Source organism: Clinocottus analis, unplaced genomic scaffold (genome assembly GCF_023055335.1).
Source record: "Clinocottus analis isolate CAN_PGR_092001 unplaced genomic scaffold, fCliAna1.0.p SCAF_9, whole genome shotgun sequence".
NCBI lineage: Eukaryota > Metazoa > Chordata > Actinopteri > Perciformes > Cottidae > Clinocottus > Clinocottus analis.
In genome coordinates, this window is record NW_027176251.1 from 11,182,150 (window position 1) to 11,204,347 (window position 22,198).

Genomic DNA, 22,198 nt, shown 5'->3' on the forward strand with positions numbered 1-22,198 from the left:
TCTTGTATGAATCATGCATTTTGATTGCCTGTGGTGCCTGCGGTGATACAAACATATCCCAGGTCTCCTTCATAAAAATGAAAATGTGTTCTCAATGGGTATTCCTGGTGAAATATGCGCTAAATAAAATCAATAAAATCCAAAAGGGTTTATTACAAACTTTCACTGTGCTGCAATGTCATGCAACTCAAGCATACTTTGCAAAACATGTATATATATATATATATATATATATATATATATATATATATATATATATATATATATATATATATATATATATATATATATATTTGTATGAAGCTGTTGTTGACCTTGGCCTAGGAAGGTGGGAATAGGTTTGAAATTGTACCCATTTAGGCGCTAAAGGACAGTGGTAAACACAGCTGTCAGTCATAAACATTTTTCAGCTCTTGTTAATAGCATGTGAATCATCTAAAGTGGAGGCACCGAGGATGCACTTTACACTGGAATTGCTGCCATTATGTTCACTTTAGCCACTTTAGACAAATACTCACTGCCATTCCCTGACACTCTTGACACTTTGTGTAACTTTGTAATTGATGTCAAATATCTGGGAAAAGTGGTCTCTGTCACTCGAAATGCCACCGGAGCATTTTTTTTTCTTGTTTGTCTTGATTTCTATGAACAAGGAAAACAGGGGGCATTTTAACGAGCTTCCACATTCATCAGCATATTCTTAAGTAATTATGAAACGCATTGATCTCTGTCAAGGAGAGGATTTATCGTTCATGCTTATTCATGAGAGCATTAAATGCAGCTTGCGCGCTCGTTTCATCACATGGTTCCGTAATATGAGTCTAATGTTATTTTATGTTCTGATATACACATTTCAGTTTCATGATGATGTCAATAGTTAATGGTGTCTGTGAAGAGGCCTTCTTCCTCTTTACCAAGCTGTGAGCTCCAGGCCTTGATGAGATGACAATGTGGTGATTGTCAGCGCGCTGTTGCCACTTCAGTCATGACTTTTTAATGCTGTTTTCACATGGGAGCCCTCCGCGGAATGATAAACAGATGCCTAATGCTTTTATGGATGTGATTTTCCTCCCCTCTCATTCTCTCGCTCTCCATCTCTATTTTATTCTCCACCTCCTCTCCTCTTACTTCATCTGCCGCCCTTCTTTCTTACAACTATAAACCTCACTGGAACTTTTTCCAATTCCTTTATTCTTCAACTCTTCCTCTCCGTGTCTCTCTCCTCCGGCAGGTGTTGTGCCTGATCACGGCTCCAGTGACCATGATCCTGTCTTCGCAGCAGGACGCCTCCTTTGCCTTTGCCGCTCTCGCCGTCGTCTTCTCTGCCTACATCACTCTGGTGGTGCTTTTCGTACCCAAGGTGCTTTGATTCGTCACCGATACCTCTAGGAAATGCTGCACACACTGAAAAGTACACTTGTCTTGCAGTAAAACCAAAGGTCAATATGTGCCGGTCTTGAGGGAGAAGGTCCAGCATGTACTACATGGTGCATGAAACTCAGAAACCTATGATACTTTCTGATATTGTCTGATATTTCTTATTTGATGTTTAAAGTGGCAGTGGCGTCAAATAAGGAGCTCAATGATCAAACCTTTAATCTGTTAGTTATGGTAATAATCTGTGACGTAAAATAGTTAATAAAACAAGCTTGAAGATGTGTGGCTGCATTAAGCATTTGGTGTTAGGAGAAAAAAAAAGTCCTCCGGCACAAACAAAGTGAGACATTTTAAGTGTCTGGCAGCAGCTACAGTGCTGTTTGGAATAAATAGAGGAAGAGCTGGGTAGTGCACATTAGCACTGCTGCAGAATGTGCAGACAGAGGAAAGAGTGCCACCTACAGAAATTCAAACAACATGGACAGGAAATCCAAAAAAAAAAAAAAAAACCTCACGATACAATCCCCACCGTTTGATTGTCTGGCTGTTTTTGGCGCAGTCCGGAAAACGCACAGCAGTGAGCGCTGAGAAGCAAAGATGTTGCCAAAATAAACTTTCAAATGTGAGAGATTTGGCTGCAAATACGAAAAATGTGTTCTCACAAGATCTATTATTCATTCAGCGCACTGTACTCTCCTGATCTGTGTTCATTATTGGCTTCCTGTTCCTTTTGGCGGTCCAGATGCGGCGTCTTATCACGCGCGGCGAGTGGCAGTCGGAGCAACAGGACACTCTGAAGACCGGCTCGTCCACCAACAACAACGACGAGGAGAAGTCCCGGCAGCTGGAGAGAGAGAACAGGGAACTGCAAAAGATCATCCAGGAGGTGAAGAAGTTTCACATCATACAGACACATACTGTACACATTGTGTTACTGGTAAACATGCGTGTCCAAAGGCCAGACATGTACCTATGTATAATCCTTAATTAATAACAATCACTTATTGCTATAAAAGTTAATAGATGCTTATAAATCCTAAATTTCGGAGGATGGGTTTAAGTCAGTGGTTATTAAACTTTTCCTGTCACGCTCCACTTTGGAGGAAGCAAAATGTTCGGGCCCCACTGCCCCAACAACATTGGAACAAAATGGTCCAACTTTTTGAGACTCCTCCATCCATGCTTTTCTAATTAATAGATTAACGAAAATTTAAATCCCTTTCAAGTAAACCAGATTGCTCCATCTCACATGTGCAATCACTTTGTTAAAACAATTCAAATAAAGTTATATATGTACAAAACAAATACTCATATTTGTAAAAAAAAAAAAAAGATTACCAAGGAAGCTGGTTGGGTCCCTGTTTTCTCCCCATAGTTTCATGTTGAAGTGTCCTTGAGCAAGACACTGAAGCCCCAGTGCTTCACAGCAGCACAAAGCTCCTTAATTACTATGGATGGGTAAAATGCAGAGAATAATTCCCCCACTGTGGGATTAATAAAGGATTCTTTAAAAAAAAAAAAGAAAGAATACACATAAGATGTATAGTATTCTATAGTACAGTTAGTAGTTATGTTAGTATAACAGAAATTACAGAATGCTGCACAATATAAGTAAGTAGAGATAATATAATATAAGAATAACACACAGTGTTACGTAAGAATGGAGACATAGGTTTATGTAAACATGTAGCCTGTGCAATCACTGCTTCATGTACTGCATGCTATTCTTTGGAGGTTTTCTTTGATAATGTGACCTTGTTTCTATGGTTTGCTTTCACAACTTGACAGATTTTATGCAATAATATCATGGAAGAGTAGCTGCATGAATTCACAATATACTGTAAATCTGAAAAGGATTGAAAATGTTTCAGTACATAAGGTAACTAATCAACTAATTAGTATATTATTTTTTACACAATTGTGGAATAATGCTCATCAGTTTGCCAGGGTCTTTGGACTGTCGGACAAATATTTTATTCATTATCATATTTTACTAGAAAAAGCAACATATCCTCATATTTTAGGTCTTGAAATGTTTTGCTTGCGAAAGTACAGAACTCATTAATAGCAATCAATTAGTGCTATAAATGCTAATAAAGGCCTGCAAAAGCTGAACATGAGGTGAAGGGGTTAAGTTAAGTGCTCCGGCTCGACAACAATCTCTCTCTCGTTTTGTTGTGTCTTCAGAAAGAAGAGAGGGTATCAGCGCTCCGCAACCAGCTGGCTGAGCGGCAGGCTCTCCGCAACCGCCGCCGGCCCTCCTCCGGCCAGAATCAGAACCACAATGCCCCGCTGCCCTCCTCACAGCCGGATCCCAAGTCTCTGCTTCCCCCACCCGGCTACCCCAACCCCACCACGGACAATCACTCCCTCCCGCCCTCCTTCTCCAACTCCTCCAACCTCTACCCAGCTGACAGCAAGATGAGCCGCAACCACTGTCACAACAGCCAGATCCCACTGCTGTATAAATAGGCGAGGCACTGGGAGATGGTTGGGGAAGGGGAGACAGTCGCACACACACACACACACACACACACACACACACACACACACACACACAGACACACACACACACAAACACACACAGGGGACACAAAACACAATGAGACACTGTGACTTTCACTTGTTTTGGCGACGAGCACAGCGGTGTAGTGACACTGTTTTAAAATACGGCAAGGAAGCACAAATAAGTACACAGGAGTGCTTTACACTTGGCAGCTTCGGGGAGAGTCACGCGGGTAAACAACCGTCCTCACAGCTTTGATCTCATAGTGTTCGACCCAGCGACGAGGCACTAGTGACTGGTCCGACTTGCAGCACTCGAGGTCTTTTCGAGGGTCACGTGAACAGAGATAGACCTCCCAATCATTCCTCTCCCCCGTTCGTTATCTCGTTCTGTTGTGCCGACACCACGTCAAGGATCTCAAAAGGAAACATTTGTGTTTGTGTCTTTGCTATATCGTTGCCACCTTTTTGTCTCGAGTTTGTTGACTAGGCAAGCACATACAGTAGTGATTTATATTGTTCTGTAATATCGGATCTGTTTCGTCATGCAGTTGTTGTTAAATTATTTGTTTACTTTTCATGAGAGTCGTGAAAACTGGAATTTACAAAGGGACAAAGCACTGTACAGTTCGTTCCCCGAAAGTTTCCCCTGATGAGCAGTTGAGCGCAACTTTATGGAAATCCTAATAATGTGCATTATTAAACAGCCATAATTTAGAAGGGGGCCTATGAGCTTGGCATGTATGTCTGTTTTCAAGATTGTGTATTCAAGTACAACACTGCATCTTAAAAGTCCAGTCCTCTGCTAAATGTCAGATCCATTTGAAAGAACATAGTGATCCCAGCTCGCTCATGTAAAGGGGAACATTTAGATAGTTTTGCCATTTGAAAAAATGTTTTAAAATGTATCTTTTTTCCGTTTGTGTTGTATCTATCAGCAGTGTAGTACAGTAGTAGCCATCAAATAAACCCCTCATCCAGCATCTTATGTATCGCCGGCGACTGCTGCAGCTACAATCACTGCAGCGGATTCTCACATTTTGTAGGGAAAGCTTACAACTTGCCAGAAGAATAGTTTGTACTCTCTGCCTCCTGGAAATGAAAGCCAATTTATATTTCTACAGCAGCAGTGCGGTGAGATGTGGGGCTTCTACGATGGCTAATCCTGTAGATATTCAGAGAAAGCACAGTTTTATACACGTGAACCTGTTACACGTCATCCTTGTGAGCCTTTCTTTTTTATTTCAAAAGGATGTTTAAACTTATGTTTTCCCATAACAGACAATCTGGATGGATGTTAATTTTTTTTTTTTTTTCCATTTAGCCTGTGGAGCGAACTGTTAATGTATCAAAGAAGGATATGAGTAAAGTAATGTGACATACTATATTTATTCAGCGGTTAATCTGAATGTACTATTTCATTCATGAGCTATTTCCAGATTTTATAAAAGCAATCAACCTGAACAGCTTTATCAGCATGTAAAACAATACTTTATCAAATATTTTTAAAAATATATATATGCCAGTGTGCACTTTACAACAAACAAACTATGGTTACTCCACTTTATGTTGCTATTATTCTAATACATATTATTATTTTTCATTTTAGCTCAGGGTATGGTGGAGGACATCAATGAATGAAATAGGCCATATTTATTAACTTTGCTGTACTTGGATCAGAAAGTGTAACATATGAATGCAGATATAATTAAGGAAATGTTCTATTATCTTGCACATATATGACAATATACATGGATTTGGGGATATTTGTATTCACTATATCTACGATCTTAAATGTTAATATATTTCAGAGTATGTGTATGCAAATATATGTGTACCATAAATAAATAATTGTTTTTCCATTGATTACTTTTGTGTTGCAGTGATAACTTTAGTAATTTTCAAAATACGTACTTCACTGTTGAGCAAAACTGGAACTGTAGCTACAAGAAAGTTTGAAACGTTTGTGTGGATTTTTTTTCAGCTCTTTTTTCAGCTCAGGTAACGCTTCACATCCTATTTGTTGACTAAAACCCAAACTCCATAATTGCTTTTTTAATAAACATGAAACGGCTCCTTTACAGAGTCTCCATATGAGTTACACAAGAGCATGATTACATCATCCGCTAGATGTCACTAGTTATGTATTGCGATTCTGACTCCCAATGACATTTTGAACAATCAAGCCTGTCAGGTTGAGTATATTTGGCAGTAAAACTTGATATCTTTCTCCAGGTTAACCTGCGGTAGTCAAAGAGCAAATAAACCCAGAAGAAGAGATCATTAAACAAACATGTTAATCGGTTTTCAACCAGCTGTGAAAGCCAGCGGGAACCCTGTTCCAGAGACAATTAGTGAATGTTTGGATAAAAAGAAACTAAAGTAGACAAATGTGTTCAAGTCCATCAGATATTTTTATCAGAAGTGTTTTCACATGACAACAATGTGACGAAACCACACACTCTTATTCTAATGTCATGTCTCTTTCCAGCTGACTGAAGATGAAGTATGTGGTAATACAGGAAAAGGGTTGGTGGTGTGGAGGAGGAGGGAGGTTGTGTGTGGGAGAGAGGGTGGGCTGGGTTGTCATTGGGGAAAACCCGCTCTGGGTTGAGGCTTCTGTGGGCCTCCACCTGACACAGCACTCAGCAAGCACACAAAAAGTAGGAAATTCCCCTCATGTTGTCTGATTCAACAAAGGAAGTATTTGCTGGGTGTGGAGGAATTTCATAGCAACCTCTGCCAAATAGGCCGAGTCTGCTGCAGTCTGTGTGTGTTAAATGTGTGTGCGTGTGTGTGTGTGTGTGTGTGTGTGTGTGGGTGTGTGTGGTGTGTGTGTGTGTGTGTGTGTGTGTGCGTGTGTGTGTGTGTGTGTGTGTGTGTGTGTGTGTGTGTGTGTGTGATACTGTCCTGGCTGGCTGCTGTTTGTCAACTCAACTTTCTATTTTCTATCTCAGCTATGAAATTAGTTCATCAGGGTCTTTTTTGTGAGTTTTTTTTTTGGCATTTTAATTAAATTCATGTGCACAAGTATATAAATAAAATCTTTAACACCTATTCCCAACGATTTAAATATAAATAAATACAAATAAATACATACATGTTGTGATAATAGTTTAACCTAAACTCTCCAGTAAAGAGCTGTGTCTGTATCTTACACAGCAGAGGGAGTCTGGTGTACTACAATCTCCACTCAGCATAAATAATGTACAAAAAGTGCCTAAAATGGAAACAAATGTTGCAAACTGTTACAGTTTATATGATTGTTTTTTTAAATCTGCACCGCTTGTTTAGCGACAAGCTTCATCTCCATTGAGATTTCAACATTTCTACCATCACCATGAGATGAATAATAATAATAATAATAATAATAATAATAATAATAATAATAACAATAACAATAATAATAATACAAAAATAAATTAAGAAAACATACTTAATGTTAAAAAACAAAGCCAAAACATATGGCACTGTATCATGTTTGTTGCTACCACAGCAAAGAGTTATTTCAAAGTGCAAACACGCCGAAGAAGGTCCTGCCGTCCTCGGTCTCCAGCTCTGGTAGCTGGTTGGTTTCCGTCCACAGTTGGTCTCCTTTGTGTAGCTGAAACACTGCGCCCAGATAAATGGTGTTGTACCAGCCTTGTCCGTCTCTGTAGCTGTCCTCCTGTGGAGTGTTTTGGCATGCCGACCTCACCGCGTTCATCAGCGAGGCTTTCCTGCCTAGGGAGTCTGAGTAGCGCCAGATCCTGTGGCTGAGAGGCGTGTGGCGTCTTCCTGCTCCTTCCTCATCGCCATCGTTGCAGGACACTCTGAACGACGCCTGGCTGTAGACGAAGTAGAGGCCTGTTTGTGGGATAACGATCTGGTTGTTCACCAATCGGAAGCCGCCCTGAGCGAACGCCTGGCCTTGACCGCTTCTCCACTCGATTTCACCTTGCAAACTCTCGCAGTCTTCTTCGCAGCTACCTGGAAACAAAGCAGGCGTAAGCACTGTTACAGCCTTGAAACACTTTGCTTCCCTCCATTGGGTGTTTAATCAACGGGTCTGTTTTTAGGAAAGCGGAATTAAACATGAAGCCAATGAACAACTTCCTTAAATGCTATTGACTGACAGACTTTTGAAAAAGGAAGCTGCAAATATCACATACATAGAATGAAGAGTCTCTTTTGATCGCCAAGTGCATGATGACTCACCTTCTAAATGGATGGCTGCCTTGGCTTTGCTGCTGATTCGCCTCAACGTGATGTGGGGATCTGAGGAGAGGAAGACACGTGTGAGCCTATCTCAAATAATCCACGAAGACTCAAATATATATATCACACAACAAAGCGTTGTTCCTGATCACCCATGCATATAATCACCTGTTTTCTCAGCAGTGTCATTCTTGATTAGCGCTTCTGTGTGGCCTGATTGTGTCTGTGTGGAGAGAAAAAACACATTGATTAGAGACGTTGATTCGGAAATGTTCAGTTTCTACATAAAATACAAGGTTTTAAAAGATTAAATAAAGGAAGATTGTCATTACCATTAAATCTGGCTTTCCACTCCAGTAACATGCAAGCAGCAGAACGCCCCCCAGGCAAAGGACCACAACGAGAACAGCCACGGCCATCTTCCACATGTACCCTGTGGAGGACTTCTTTTCCACCAACACCACCATCCTCTCCTCAAGACCCATCTCCACGTCACGTGGTGCTGTTGTATAGGCCACCATACTGCGCACAACTCTTAACGCCTCTTGAGAAGATCTACCAACTAAACACTGGACGCTGTGTCTGTGTCTTCAGGTGCTTCCAGTGCTCTGCGCCGATACTTCTCTCTTAGTGTTGCTATTGTGTTAAGAGTGAACTTCTGCCAGAGAGCTTGTAGTATTTATGCTGTTGCAGCTGCTCCTGTAAAGGGGAAACTCCAGTGATGTCACTCTGTAAGCGGAGACAGTGCGGGAGGCAGCAGCAGCAGCACTGAGCAACCTGGGCCACGGAGAGAAAGGAGCCAAGGAAAGAAAAGTCACAGAATCTTTGGTGGAGTTTTACCAGAGCGTGGAACTCAACAGGAGTTGTGGTTTCAGGATGGGAAAGTGGTTGTTTCTACTTTTGGGTTTTTTAAAAATGCCAATGTGTTGTAACACAACCGCACACACATACACACACACACACACACACACACACACACACACACACAGAAATGCATGCACAAACACAAATACTGTACATATTGAGACAGACACAAAGTCACAAACATATTGAGCTCATTACCGACTTGAGCCACCCGCAGATTGTAATCTTTGTGACTGCTGAGGTTCACACATGAATCCACAGCTGCACCTACGATTAGTGGTCAGACGAGATGTTTTGAAATGCCACAAAAATGTGTGGATTGTGTAAACAATTCACCTGTTTGTCACCAATTTTGATGACAGTTTACTTTATGAATTCTGATTTAGCATTTCAGGCACTTTATGGATATTATAACAGGCAATGTACACAACTCCAGAGAGTTGTTGTCGATACAATTTTAAGTGTTTATTTATGTGCAGCATGTGTCAACAACCATAACTCGTCCTATAAAGATCCATTTGTATTTATAAACCAGACCCCTTTTGGATGCACACAGGATATGTGTTAGTTGTCAATAAACAAATAAAGCAGAGTGTCAGTGAGCTGAGCCAAATACCTAAGCTCTTAACTCCATGTTAGTCATCTGCTTTACACACATGATTTACAACATATTACCCAAAATATACAAGTACTCATTTAAAGTCTTGTTAACTCAGCTTAAGATTACATTTTCAAAAGAGATCTGACCTCATTATAATATCCATGACTACATGGAAAGATTTACAATGAAAGAAACCTAAAAACAAAATATAAACATTCAAAGATATGCTCAAATAGATGTATAGATGTAAAATGTCCCTTTTTCCTGATGACATCATCAGATAAAAACACAAGTTTATTTAAAAAAAAAATATTTTTGTCTCCAAAGAGAAAACAATGTCGAAGCAAAACTTGGCAACGCTCATCTTTCTGTTTCAGAACTGAGAGGTGATGCAACTCAAACTGGCTTTTCCACTTCTCCTTACTGGTTAAACTGGCTCTGCTTCTGTTTCCCTATTTCACTTTCTCACCAGACTTTCTGTGTTTGGGCTTTTCATCCCACACGACATGTCTCGTTAGTCCTGCCGTCCTGCAGTGTTTTGTTTTTTAAGCAACACGCTTGTCTGGTTCTCGTTCACTTTCCCTTCACATGTCAATGATTGTTTCACCTCTTTGCTCAGTGGCTTTGAGTGAATTGTGTGTTTGTGTGTCCTGGGTACTTGCCAGGTCACAAGTGTTTCGTAGCTAAATATTAACACTGTATTTTTACGTGTGTGTTTCCTTATCAGTAAAATCAGTGAAATCTCACCTCCGTCTCTGACTCTTTAATTCCAACATGCAAACACAACCGCAAAATGTGGCCGGATGACATCATCGTCATCATCATGCTTTGCACCGAGAGACGAACGCACACATAGATGCATTGCTTCTTTGCAGTTCCTCCTGCTCACTCCCCCACCACCTCTTGATTATTCTTAAGAAGGTTCTCCAAATAAAGTTCATGGTTATGACATCAGGTGACCTCAAACTGTACAGTAAACTCAGGTACGACTCACAATTGTAATATTTTAAAAAACAAAACATGATAGGGTTTACGGATCCATAAAGACATAAGTTCTTGAAAAGTACAAGTACAATTTTTCTTAGGTCGCATTATGAATAAAGAACAGCAGTGGTGGAGAATATGTGGCCACATGAATGCTCATCTTTCAAGGAATTTCAAGCCACGTGAAAAAGATTTACATATTTTAAGAGAGTCTATCTTTCACCGTTTTAAGTTGTACAATTCCTGGACAGGAGGATTTTGTATCTTGGATTTATAACAGAAGAAGTTGTGCTAAGAAGAGATTTGTATCTTTGGAAAGTTCTACTGGTGCCTGCAAAAAACCTCAGTCTTATACAATAAATGGGCATTTTAAAGGATATTCATATGCAATATTTGAAGAATAGGGGGAAGACCTCACCCAGGGGATAGGACAAATGGATCATTGTCATAAATCAAAAGACACAAAGTAAACCACACTTGGTTCCCGTTCTTTATTGATGCTTTTCTCTTGTAAAATACACAACATTTATTATTAATGAAGAAAAATAACCATAATTGTCTGAATGTGCCCTGCCGTTCTCACCACAGCGGACACAAACACACACTTTCCAAATCAGAGGTCATCTGTAATATGTAAACCACAAACTCCCACTGGATTCCTCCAACAGACAAATACCTCTTTTCATGGAACCGGGGTAATATAAAACTGGTAATTAAACCTGCCCAGTTTGAGCCTTCATATCTGGGTGCCCTTTTCCTTTCCCTGTGAGCCCGTATCATTATCAGTTCTCTCCTAATCGGATGGTGACATATTCCCCTGATGTCTGGAACACTTTGAAAAAAAAACCCTCTTTTGTTCTTTGCATATTTTGGTCTTGGATTGCATCATGAAATCCCAGGATTGTGCGGTCATCACACAGTGGAGCTCAGCCACAATTCAGAAAAAGATTACATCAGAGCGGGAAGGAAAGGATGGAAGTAAGAAAGGAGGGGGGTGTAAGGAGGCAGGAAGTGGAGGAAGGAAGCTGTTGTAGGCGAACAAGATGCCATGTTTATGCCACGAGTTTCATTTTCAGATTTGAGTGGTGACACAATTACAGGTGCCAGCTTTTTTTTAAAAGAAAACAATCCACATCAAGGAGGTATTGGTTTCCTTCTCATCATTCCTTCTTCAGTGTTGCCGTGTGTGGGCCCAGAGGGAGCTGTTGATGTGTAAGGGAACTAAACTAAACTGGGCCAAAATGAGGTTTCACTACAGATGCAAGGTGGCTTCCGCTCCCACTAGACTGTATCGTCTGGTGGCCTACAAACCTCCGCCAGGCCTCCAAGAAGCTACGCTTCACCTACTATTAGGTGTTTTACCTCCTCTGCCTCGTTCAGGAACTCATAGAAACCCAATAGATGAGATACAATTCTTACATTTTTCAGAACCATGAAATGATCTTTATTTAGGCTCAGGGATTTTACCCTGTCAAACTTTTTTTTACATAAACTAAGTAATAAGAAACACATTTGTTGTTTAGTGAGAGAAATGGCCATTGAGATAAGCACAGAGATTAGAAAGTTTCTGAATGCAATGCTACATCAACTTTGCATCCATCTGGAGTGTTTCTGTCCATCTGCAGCAGGTATGTCGGACATTCATTCTCTTTTTAGCTTCAATTTCATCGCTGCCAAATCCTGAAGGAAATGACTGACTGTTTAGCCGCTAAATGCTCCGCTATGTAATTTGAGAGGAGTGGGTAACCATGCTTGTTTAGCTCAGGTGTTTTGGTCTCACCTTTGCTGTACGGCCAAATAACCTCAGGTAACCGTCAACCAGCAGAAGGACATGATAAAGCGCAGATAGACATCATTGTCAGTTTATTTATAGCCTCAATCAGACACGAGGCAAGTCAAAGTGTTTTACAACGGCATAAGAATAGGTAACAAGCTCCTGTTACTTCCCAATTCCTTCCCTCCCCCAGCATCAATAACAACAACCGTAAGGTCATGTTTTGTTTTATGAATGCTTTTATTGTGCGCTGCGCACTCTGGCTGACTGTGCCCATTGCTCTCCCTCTCTTGCCTCCATCCTTACTGAGCTTAGTATAGGGAGGAGACAAAAAACATCCGATCAGCTGAGGCCAATTAGGCCTCTACCCAACACCTGTTCCCAAAGCCACTCCCCTCTGCAGCTGAGAATACAGTAAACTTAAGATGTTAAGAAAACATACAATAAATGGCTTTAAAAGACAATACAAACTAAAGGCGAGAACAACCATGTGTATAAAAAATAAAAAATAAAATAGACAAGCAAAGAAATAGATTAATAATAAGCATGAGGTCAATTAAACATGAAAAATAAATAAACAAGATAAACGCCCTGAAGGCATTACAGCGACACTGCTTTCACTTTAAAGGCGATTCATGCTGATGCGCGCGCTGCCGCAGCCTGACTTCATTACGCAGCAGACTGGCAGCGTGACGAAGTGAGTCTGACGTAAAGCACGTATTGTTCTGTAGCTTTTGTTTTCAACAAGCAGCGGTGCTGCCGCCAGCCGCTTCACACGCGCTCACAAGCGGACAAATACACTATAGGAATATGTACCGGCAGGTTCCGCGTCCAGATTGAAAGTTAATCGTGCATGCACAAAGCTCCTGACCCCGCGGTCTGATCCATGCAGAGCACTTTAAAGCAGCATCACTTCTGGATCTTTACTCTTCTCTCAAGAGGAGAACTTTCCTCACATCACAAGATGTTCAGTGCACTTGTTCAAGCCAACACAGACTGGACTTTTCTCACTAAAGAAGAAAAACTGACAAAAGAAGGAGCGGTTTGTCCCTCACAGGGACCCTTACTACTTAATATATATATATATATATATATATGTGTGTGTGTATGTTAACTTGCTGTTGCTCCAGAGTGCTAACATATTGTTCTGGTAACATTACTTTCAAATAAAAGCATACAATACACTAGTTTTTTACTTCATTGTTGAATTTGGCACATAATGCTATTAATCGCAGAAAAATCATGCGATTAATCGCGATTAATTTTTTTCAACTTTGCCCGGCCCTAAAAATAAGTTATGCATCTAATTTATTGGAAGGTGCAGTAAACAATATTTTATTTAACCACCTATTTAAATGAGATGAGAGTTTTAGCAGACCTCAAGTATTCAGGAAGCACAGAAACTAAAAAGCTGCTTCTCCTTGTTTGGTTTTGATGCTGGGAGCTTTGGGTAACAGGATCAACACACATTAAAGACTTTAACCAGCAATGAAATCTGTTTTGGTTCTGTGAGGCAGTTACAGATGCAGTCAGTGTGACGCTCACATGCAGCACCGTCACAGGAGAGATACTAGCTTGACCTTTGAGAATGCTTATGTTTTTTATTGTTTCACATCTGCTATTGCTCTTTTAGCAGAAGTTGTTGGTAAAGTGTTTTGCTAAAGGGAATCCCAACAGTATTTTTGGAGGGAGGCAGAAAGCCTTGTCTTTGGATTTACCCAGTACCGAGGTCCACTTCTCTAATCTTAAGGGCATAGAGTCCTGCATTTCATACATTTTACGTTTGTCAGTCGACAAACACCTTTGTGGCCAGAAAGTTTGTTTATTTTGTTTTTGCAGAAGTCCAAATGAATGTAACTTCATGCAATAATCCCTTCTTCCTCAGATTGGAATCTCTAAAATTACAGCTTGATTCTAAATATAAAAACCCTTTATTGATAAACATTTTCCCCCAGTAGTTAATCACATGGTGATCAGTTGGTTCAACTACACATAAATGTGTCCAAAGGTACAATTACCTAAGCCAAACAAAAAAACACACTGGAATAGAGGAAGTACATCCTGTGATCGTGACTTAAAGTCTGATGATTGACAAACATGGTCACTGATAAGACATAAGAAGTGATGATAGAAGTTTCCCTTCTTCTTCCAGGCTAGGCCATAAGGCAGGAACAACATATTAGGAAGTTGTATTTTTTTCCGTGTCTACATTAACACAAATCTGTATCTTAACTACTTGAGTACATTTACTCAAGTACAAGTTTGAGGTACTTGTACATACTTTGCATAAGCATAAGCTGTTACATCCTTATAAATTAAACTACCCACCAGCATGAAACCATCAGTTATGCCAGCTGCAACAATTACATGCTGTGTAATATGTTGATAATAATACAGAAATATAATAAAGTACACTGAAAAAGGCCACTCTGCCACTGAATGAGTATGTTTATTTTTACGATCCTTGTCGAATTGTGAATAATATTTAAGTTTATCTTAAATGTTCTTTTCAACATGCAGATCATTAATAGAGCAGCAAACAACCATGTTTCATGTAAAGATAATAGTGTAATGTCGACTTGAGCCCAGAATTAAGTTGCTGTAAGTTTCGTAATCTGAGCTTCTCTCTGCTTTGTTGTCAGTGTAGTGCATGTTAGTGCATTGTTGTCCACCCCTGCATTAATGCAACATTTGTACTTTCTAGAAAGTGTATATTGTTTTGCTGTAATAACAAAATGTATGCATATTAAAGCTGAATAGAAATTATTGAATAGAACTTTTAACACTACAACTTGCAAAGAAGGCTTTTTGAAAATATATAAAAGTTAACTCTCTGGCAGTAATTGTAGAAATGCCTGGAAGAAAGACTATAATATCATTGAAAAAACCTTTAGCGGTAATGTGATTATTTGATACAAACCAGAAATGCCCTGCAAATTGAGCATCATGGTTTGCAACCTCTTAAAATGAAATAAAAAAAAACCTCTGCTGAGTGCTCAGAACAGTAGAAGAAATGTTTCTATAAACAGTACACCATCACATTATTTTATGCTAATCCTCCCCACATTACCACCAGCAGTTCCTCAACTTGTTTTCTCATTTTGTCTCCATGTGTTTTATTGTTTGATCATGTTTTTTACTCTGTCTTTTTATTGGCTGAACCAAATACATGTAGATGAGAACACTTCTGTTTTTATGTGAAACTCAAAATATTATCGTAAGTCCCAACTAAGAAGCTGATTTCAAATGACAAGCCTGACCAACAATCCTTGCAAAACTACAAATGCACAAGAGAACAAAGGATCAAGTGTTGTGGAAAATGTGTGAGGAAGTCGACAGCCTAAGATACCTGTTGGAGGTGATGTCATACTGCCCATTTTCTGTAAATCCTGCTCTTAAAGTGGCCCACGTGTGCACAGGTCGTGTGAACACTGATACAGTGAAGGGCAAGAGTGGGCCTCACACAAAGGGGATGCGACGTCACATTGTGAAGTAAATGCTATTTATAAAGCAATGACAACAAAGTGAGTGAATCACACAGTAATTAAACTGTAACAAATTCTGGGATAATATGCTGCATATGAGGGAGTGCTCAAGGGTTCTTTGTGAGGATTTTTTTTTAGATTTTTTACCAGGACAGTGACACTATCTTAGAAAGGGAGGACAGTTTGAACAGACAGATAGGTTCAGTTTTCAGCAGAGAGTTAATGCTAGAATTAGAGCTTTAGAAATGGCATTTACAGTGGCATGACTCTCTATATTGCTGGTGAAATATCTCAACATTCCCAGATTATACTTTGAATTTAGGTCTAACCAGCAAACTTTAGCATGCTAACACACTAAAGCTAAGACCATCAACAGGGTAAACCTCATACCTGCTATACATAAGCATGGCTGTGACCGAAATCACTCCCTCGTTCACTCATTCCCTCTTCGCTATACAACACAAACACTTTACTCAATATGCTTAGCTTTAAATTAAGATTACAGACACTTAATATGAATGTACACTACTTTATTTGTTGCATTTTTGATATATTTGGGGCAAGATAGAGGTTGTATTGCACCACTGTGCTGAAGAAAAGAGCCATTAGCATGCATGTAGCCTCTTAGTCTGTAATAATGCAGACTAAGAGGCTATAAAGAAGTATACACTTTTTACTTGCATTGGGGTCAAATGAGTTCTGGGCTCATGAGCTTTTTTAAAGGTTTTAATGTTGGCTGTATTGAGTAATCCTATTCAGTTTAGCAAATAGATCCCAATTAAGCTGCTTAAAATCTACTAAGAAACAGGGACTTGCTTTGTATTTCTGGGTAGAGCAATATCAGCAGCTTAATTAGTATATATTTGTAAGGCCTCAGTGCTGAGGTCAGAAAGACAAACCATTAACATCATGTGCAACTGGTTTATATGCACTCAGCATTGAGTGTCAGAAAAGTTTTAGCTCCTATTGCATTAGAGAGGGACCGAGCTGCCGCCAAAGAGTCTGATCAGAGGGCGTTTTGAGTTCAAATATGTCTGTGGATGTAAAGCGGAAACAGTGTGTCTGATGTTGCACCGCGTATGTGGCTTCCTGTTCTGCACCTGTTGCTCCTGCCTGCTCAATGCAACTCCTAATTAAAGTTGTACAGCGTCATGTAATGTGCAGTAGGTGTGTACACTGTTAGCACAAGAACAATGAGAGGAGTAACGATACTGGCAGTGTTTTTCAATAATACGATGGAAATTTCTCAGGCGTCCATTGGATTGTTTTTGTGGTTTGTGTTGTTATTTTTTTTAAATGGCCGATGACTACAATGTGTTCTTAAGCTGTGTATAGTTATTGGTAGAAATAATGGTGAGCAAGTGACTCCCTCTTATTTAGGGGAAGGTGGCACCACCATGTGGTCAGCCGGCAGCTCTCAGTACAAATATAAAGTCAGTAAAGTGACTCAATGGTTCAAAAATATATTTCTTTTAATTACTTTTTTTATTTGCCTCTCCTACTGGAAATCAAACCACAGTAATATTATATTAAATTTCATGAGTTATACAAGACCATAACAGTGAAAACAAACATGCTCCAGACAGTCACAGCTTACGTTAATTTAAAATGCAGTTCGCTTAAAATTTTACAAGACCACCAACCATCACAGTTTTAAGATTCAGAATCAGGTGGATTACTTTAATGTGGAGGTTGGAATGATACAGTATTTTTTTTTGCCAAGATGTTTTCGTCCAAAGGTCAATAAGATGTGAGGATGTGACCTTTTTATGAAAAGGTCAGTACAATCTGTGGTTATGACCTTTCCCACCCGAAGGGATTTAGTGTTCCATGATTTACTAACCTGCAAAACAATTGTATTCAATAATTGTTGATCAATGGCACAACATATTTAAAGAAAATAAAGGATGTGAACAGCTTTTGTTGAAACAAATACTTGAGTGCAGCCATGCTAATGAAGCTCATAGGCGCCCCAGAAAGTCGACATATGGTTTTTTAGAAAATCACCCTTGATATCTAAGCTGACACTGTCTCCCTCTGTGAGGCTCACAATATTGGCCACCCACACAGAGCCCTCTGTTGTGGGCGGGAAGGTCCCCTCCACCAGTATCTTAATTTCTGTCCCAGATGTTGGATTTTTTTTCAAAATCACAGATTTTGTCTGACTTTTCTGAAGCTTGTGGAAGGTGACCTGGGCGTAGAAGAAGTAGAGGCTGCTCTTGGTGCAGTGGATGGAGTCGTTGCGCAGGTAAAGGGAGCAGGAGGGACATCTGGGGCCGGGGTTATGCCAAGAGGAATTCTCCAGAGCTGCAAGAGATTTGGCAAGCTTTTCTTTAGTCGCTCAGCTGTACAAGCATTTTACCTCGCTCATAAAACTGAAGCCGTTGACATATGAGAGCTCTTTGGCACGGAGTGTAGTTCAATTACCTGCACAGGCCCTTTGAAAAATTCACCCTCACATTTTCACATCAGCTTAGCAAAGTTGATATTTAAATGAATGGATCCTTTCCTTACATTTTGGCAGACTGCGTATCCTCTGACAAACTGTGGGATGTGGGCTTTAATTATGCCATAAGTCGGTGCAGCCCACATGACAGCTCCGCTTCAGGTTTGTTGAGGCTTTAGAAACCCACTTCACAGAGGAAAAAAGCAGTGTGGTGGGAGAATCACATTGCATGTGACTGGAAACACAAGAGCTCTTTATCTCAGCCTGTGTGCGCATGCAGATGCATTTGTGTGAATGTGTCAAGTTTACTTTAATCTATTAGATATAATAGCTGTTCAACTGGAGAGTAATACATCCACCGTACAATTTCATTTTCAAGTGGAAAAGTAGACAAGATTGTCGCACAACTTTTTATATGTACGATTGGTTCACTGAAAATTGGTGACATCGTCCGAACCCCATTTTAAACCGATGAAAAAAGCCAAGACAAAAACAGATACACATGAATATGTCATGTTAAATAACAAACACTTTTGTAACATTGGCAGAAAAATGTGACTGTGGGACTGCAGTTGAAATTATGTCAAGGTGGTTAAACTGGCACATGTACAGAAATGTCAAGTAATGTTCAATATCCCTGTAACTTGTGGAAAATACATCTAAATATTACACTTATAATATAAATTAAATAATTGAGATTGGGAATTATTTTTGTTGTTATTTACTCTGTGGTGCAGCCACTTCCCCTCAACCTGCCGCGTCGTCATCTGCTTCACTGAAATACTTCCTACGTTTCTCAGAATGACTTTCAGCAGCTCCCATAAAGCATGTCTGAACTTGTTGCAGCCGGCATCTGGAGGCGTCAAATGTGTAGAGGCAATGACAGCGAGAGAGGCCAGTTAAAAAAGAGAGTCAGGGCTTGTGCTCAGACCGCATCGTGCATTTTGATCAGACTTCTTTGGGCAAGAAAGCATCTCTGTCTCTTTTCATGATGTAGTTTTCTCTTCGTGAAAGTCAGTAAAATGACAGCTCCAGAAAGACGTACTTGCTCTTTGAAGTTTCAGGCACCGACAACAGAACCCGACACAGACTGTTGATTTTAGTTTTCTTGGGTATTGGAAATATCTCATCCTGACATCTCATTATTTATGCTGGACCGGTTCTTCATGGTAAAAAATAACTAAACTGAGAAATGCAAGATGGAGCACTGACATTTTAGAACCCAACGCAACCGAAGACATTTTAGATTTGCTCTCAAGTTCAAGGACAGGACTAAAGAAGTAACTTTGACACATGCCATCTCCAGCTAACTAAAAATATATACGTGACAATATATGATAATCAAAACACATACATTTAGCACACAAGAAGAAGCCACGACAATTCATCTGAATATTAACTAGAAGTACTTACTCTTGGTTAGCTGGATGTATGAGACAGAGGATCCTGAAAAACCACATATTTTTAGAGTTATTTGAAAATGTGATAGCTATAGACATGTTCACAGTCCATGTTAAATTCTCACATTGACATCTTTCGGTTTGTTGTAATTTCTTCTTAAAAGAACAGTGTGTAACATTTTGGGGATCTATCTGCAGAAATGTAATGTAATATTTTGAAGTATGTTTTCTTTGGTGTATAATCACCTCATTGTGTGTTTATTACCTTATTACCTAGCCGTTTGTATCTGCATACTAGGTTATATAGACATAGCTGGCTGCCATGTTTCTACAATGGCCCAGATTGGACAAACCAAACACTATATCTAAAAAGGGCCTTTTGCAGGGTTTTTTTTGTTTTTTTTGTGTGCGTTTTTTGCATTCTCTTACACATTTGGCACATCTGCAACCTCACCACTAGATCCCACCCAATGTCCTCCAAATTAGACCTTTAAAGGTTTGAGATATTGGTAATAAAATCATCTATAACTTACCTGTTGACTTCGAGGGAGCCACAATACTGTTGACTAAAAGAAAAGATTTGAGTTAAATCCAGTTAGATTCATGTACATGTGATGTTTTTTAATCAATTTTATTAAAATAATCATAAAATCTTAATTTTGCAATATATGATATGAGGTTACTTTGAAAGGTACTGTTTGATGTGAACAGTGACATTTTACATCTACGTACCTGTTGGAATGATGTTGACTGGCTTCAGTGTTGAGACTTCTTCCTAGAAAAGATGGAAAACAAACCATCATCTTCTGCATCATCACCATAATCATCTTGTTAGTTTGTTGTCTCAAAGGCAAATGGCAATAAAGAACTACAAGTTACATTTTGTGTCAGGGAAAACCATGCTTCTCCAAAATATCATCGTGTGCATAAACTTGGTGGGAAATGTGTATATTTTATATGAGTATCCAGTGTGTTTTTTCGAAAGCTAAAATCACAAGCTAAAATATGAAGATGAAAGTATAGAGAATCTTCTCAAACAATAAAGAAACATCTTTACATTTTTCAGAAAAATAATATATAATGACAGAAGTCAGTCCCAATTTTCATCAAATACAAGGCTTCTTTTTTGATAAAATAACAATAATATTAATCACACATTACTTATGGTGTCCATGTGACATTGTGAGAATTACACAAGTGGAATTGTACAACTGAGACATGACGTCATGGCATTCAATTACAAAAAGACATTCTGCTCACATATCAGCTATATGAGAAAAACTATGCAGTCTAATATAGTCCATACTGTTCTGACTTCATCAGTATTCAGTCATTCAGGTAACTGCTGACACTCATAGCAGCCACTGGAGCAGTGAATATCAATCTAAATTTCATTTTCTCGTCTCTTGTGACAGATGCACTGACCTCAGTTGACCTCGGTTTGATTGAAATGAGAAGAGCAGCGATAACCACCATGGCCACAGTGAGCATGCCACACCACACCTGCAGCAGCAGGTACTTGTGAGAGGACCTTGATTGTCCCTCCATTCTGTTGAATACACACACAAACACACATGATAGATTTGAGAAGATAATTCCTTCCTGGATGCAAGTAGTTTTGACCAACATTAGGCAGTGGTGAAAACAATACATTTGTACTGTACTTGTACTAGTACTGTTCTTGAATACATACATTTTTGAGCTACTTAATATATTACCTGAAAAACATATGATGAGGTTATTACTACAAATCTTTGAGAATGATAAAACCAGCAAAGAGGAAGGAAACCTCATACATTAATGCATCAGTTTTAACACATTACGTATATTTTGCTGACAATATTTGAAGTACGATTTTTATTGCTGGACTTTTTACCTGTGAAGAAGTATTTTTCCGTTGTATTACTTGAAAATGTTTACTTCTACATAAAGGATCACAATATCTTTTTTATATCTGTCTTTATGATAAGGCAACAACCACAAAACGTCAGACAATGAAAATGTTAACAACAATACAGGTCAAAACGCATAAAATACGACATAGATTTTAAAAAAAAGAAGTCTAAAATCACTTTTTCCTGTAGACTTCAACCTGACAAGTAACTAGACTACACTACGCAACATTACATCAGATCAGCTCTATTGCACCTATTGCATTCTGGGTAAATGTGTCCTCAGCTCATATGCCATGCTGCTGCTTCTCTTGGATTTAACCTTTAGGGAGCATTTATTTTATTGTATTGTATTTGTTATTTGTAGTAGTCCTGCACAGAGTAGCCTGTCAGTGTATTGTTTGTTGTTTGGTTGTTTATTATTAATGACAGTGACTGTAACTTTGCTGCTAAAAATACCAGTGACCCAGAATTGTACATCAAGTGGCTGTCAATCAAACTCCATAACCTTTCAACAAGAATGTTAAAATGATCAGCGGGTGATTTCCAGAAGCATACTGGTATAAGCACATTGCTCTGCTTTACATTCCACTCACTATACGTGATGCACGATGATCAGTAAGTGCAGCACGTTTAATTTCAGACACAGCATGTTTGACAGTGAAAAGACTAA

General features: G+C 39.3%; 3 protein-coding genes across 4 annotated transcripts in view; 1 reads left to right on the forward strand and 2 right to left on the reverse strand.

The window, feature by feature from the left end:
- Window positions 1–5,748, forward strand: part of gabbr1a (gamma-aminobutyric acid (GABA) B receptor, 1a) — a 62,694-nt gene extending 56,946 nt beyond the window's left edge. For both annotated transcript variants that reach the window (XM_068570790.1, XM_068570788.1), the window contains 3 exons: window positions 1,232–1,360; window positions 2,120–2,263; window positions 3,565–5,748. In XM_068570790.1, the coding sequence (XP_068426891.1) occupies window positions 1,232–1,360; window positions 2,120–2,263; window positions 3,565–3,849 (558 nt within the window). In that variant the 3' untranslated portion in view covers window positions 3,850–5,748. The remainder of the gene's footprint in view (window positions 1–1,231; window positions 1,361–2,119; window positions 2,264–3,564) is intronic.
- A 1,642-nt stretch (window positions 5,749–7,390) lies between these two features.
- tnfb (tumor necrosis factor b (TNF superfamily, member 2)) lies at window positions 7,391–8,600 on the reverse strand. The gene is made up of 4 exons (XM_068569648.1): window positions 8,412–8,600; window positions 8,248–8,302; window positions 8,080–8,139; window positions 7,391–7,851 (listed from the first exon to the last, which is right to left on the reverse strand). The coding sequence occupies exons 1-4, from the start codon at window positions 8,598–8,600 to the stop codon at window positions 7,391–7,393; spliced, it is 765 nt and encodes a 254-aa protein (XP_068425749.1).
- Window positions 8,601–17,738: 9,138 nt separating this feature from the next.
- lta (lymphotoxin alpha (TNF superfamily, member 1)) lies at window positions 17,739–21,181 on the reverse strand. Its single transcript, XM_068569777.1, has 5 exons — window positions 21,059–21,181; window positions 20,366–20,408; window positions 20,167–20,199; window positions 19,647–19,679; window positions 17,739–18,094 (listed from the first exon to the last, which is right to left on the reverse strand). Exons 1-5 carry the CDS (start codon window positions 21,179–21,181, stop codon window positions 17,739–17,741), a joined length of 588 nt encoding a protein of 195 aa, XP_068425878.1.
- Between the last annotated feature and the right edge of the window lie 1,017 nt (window positions 21,182–22,198).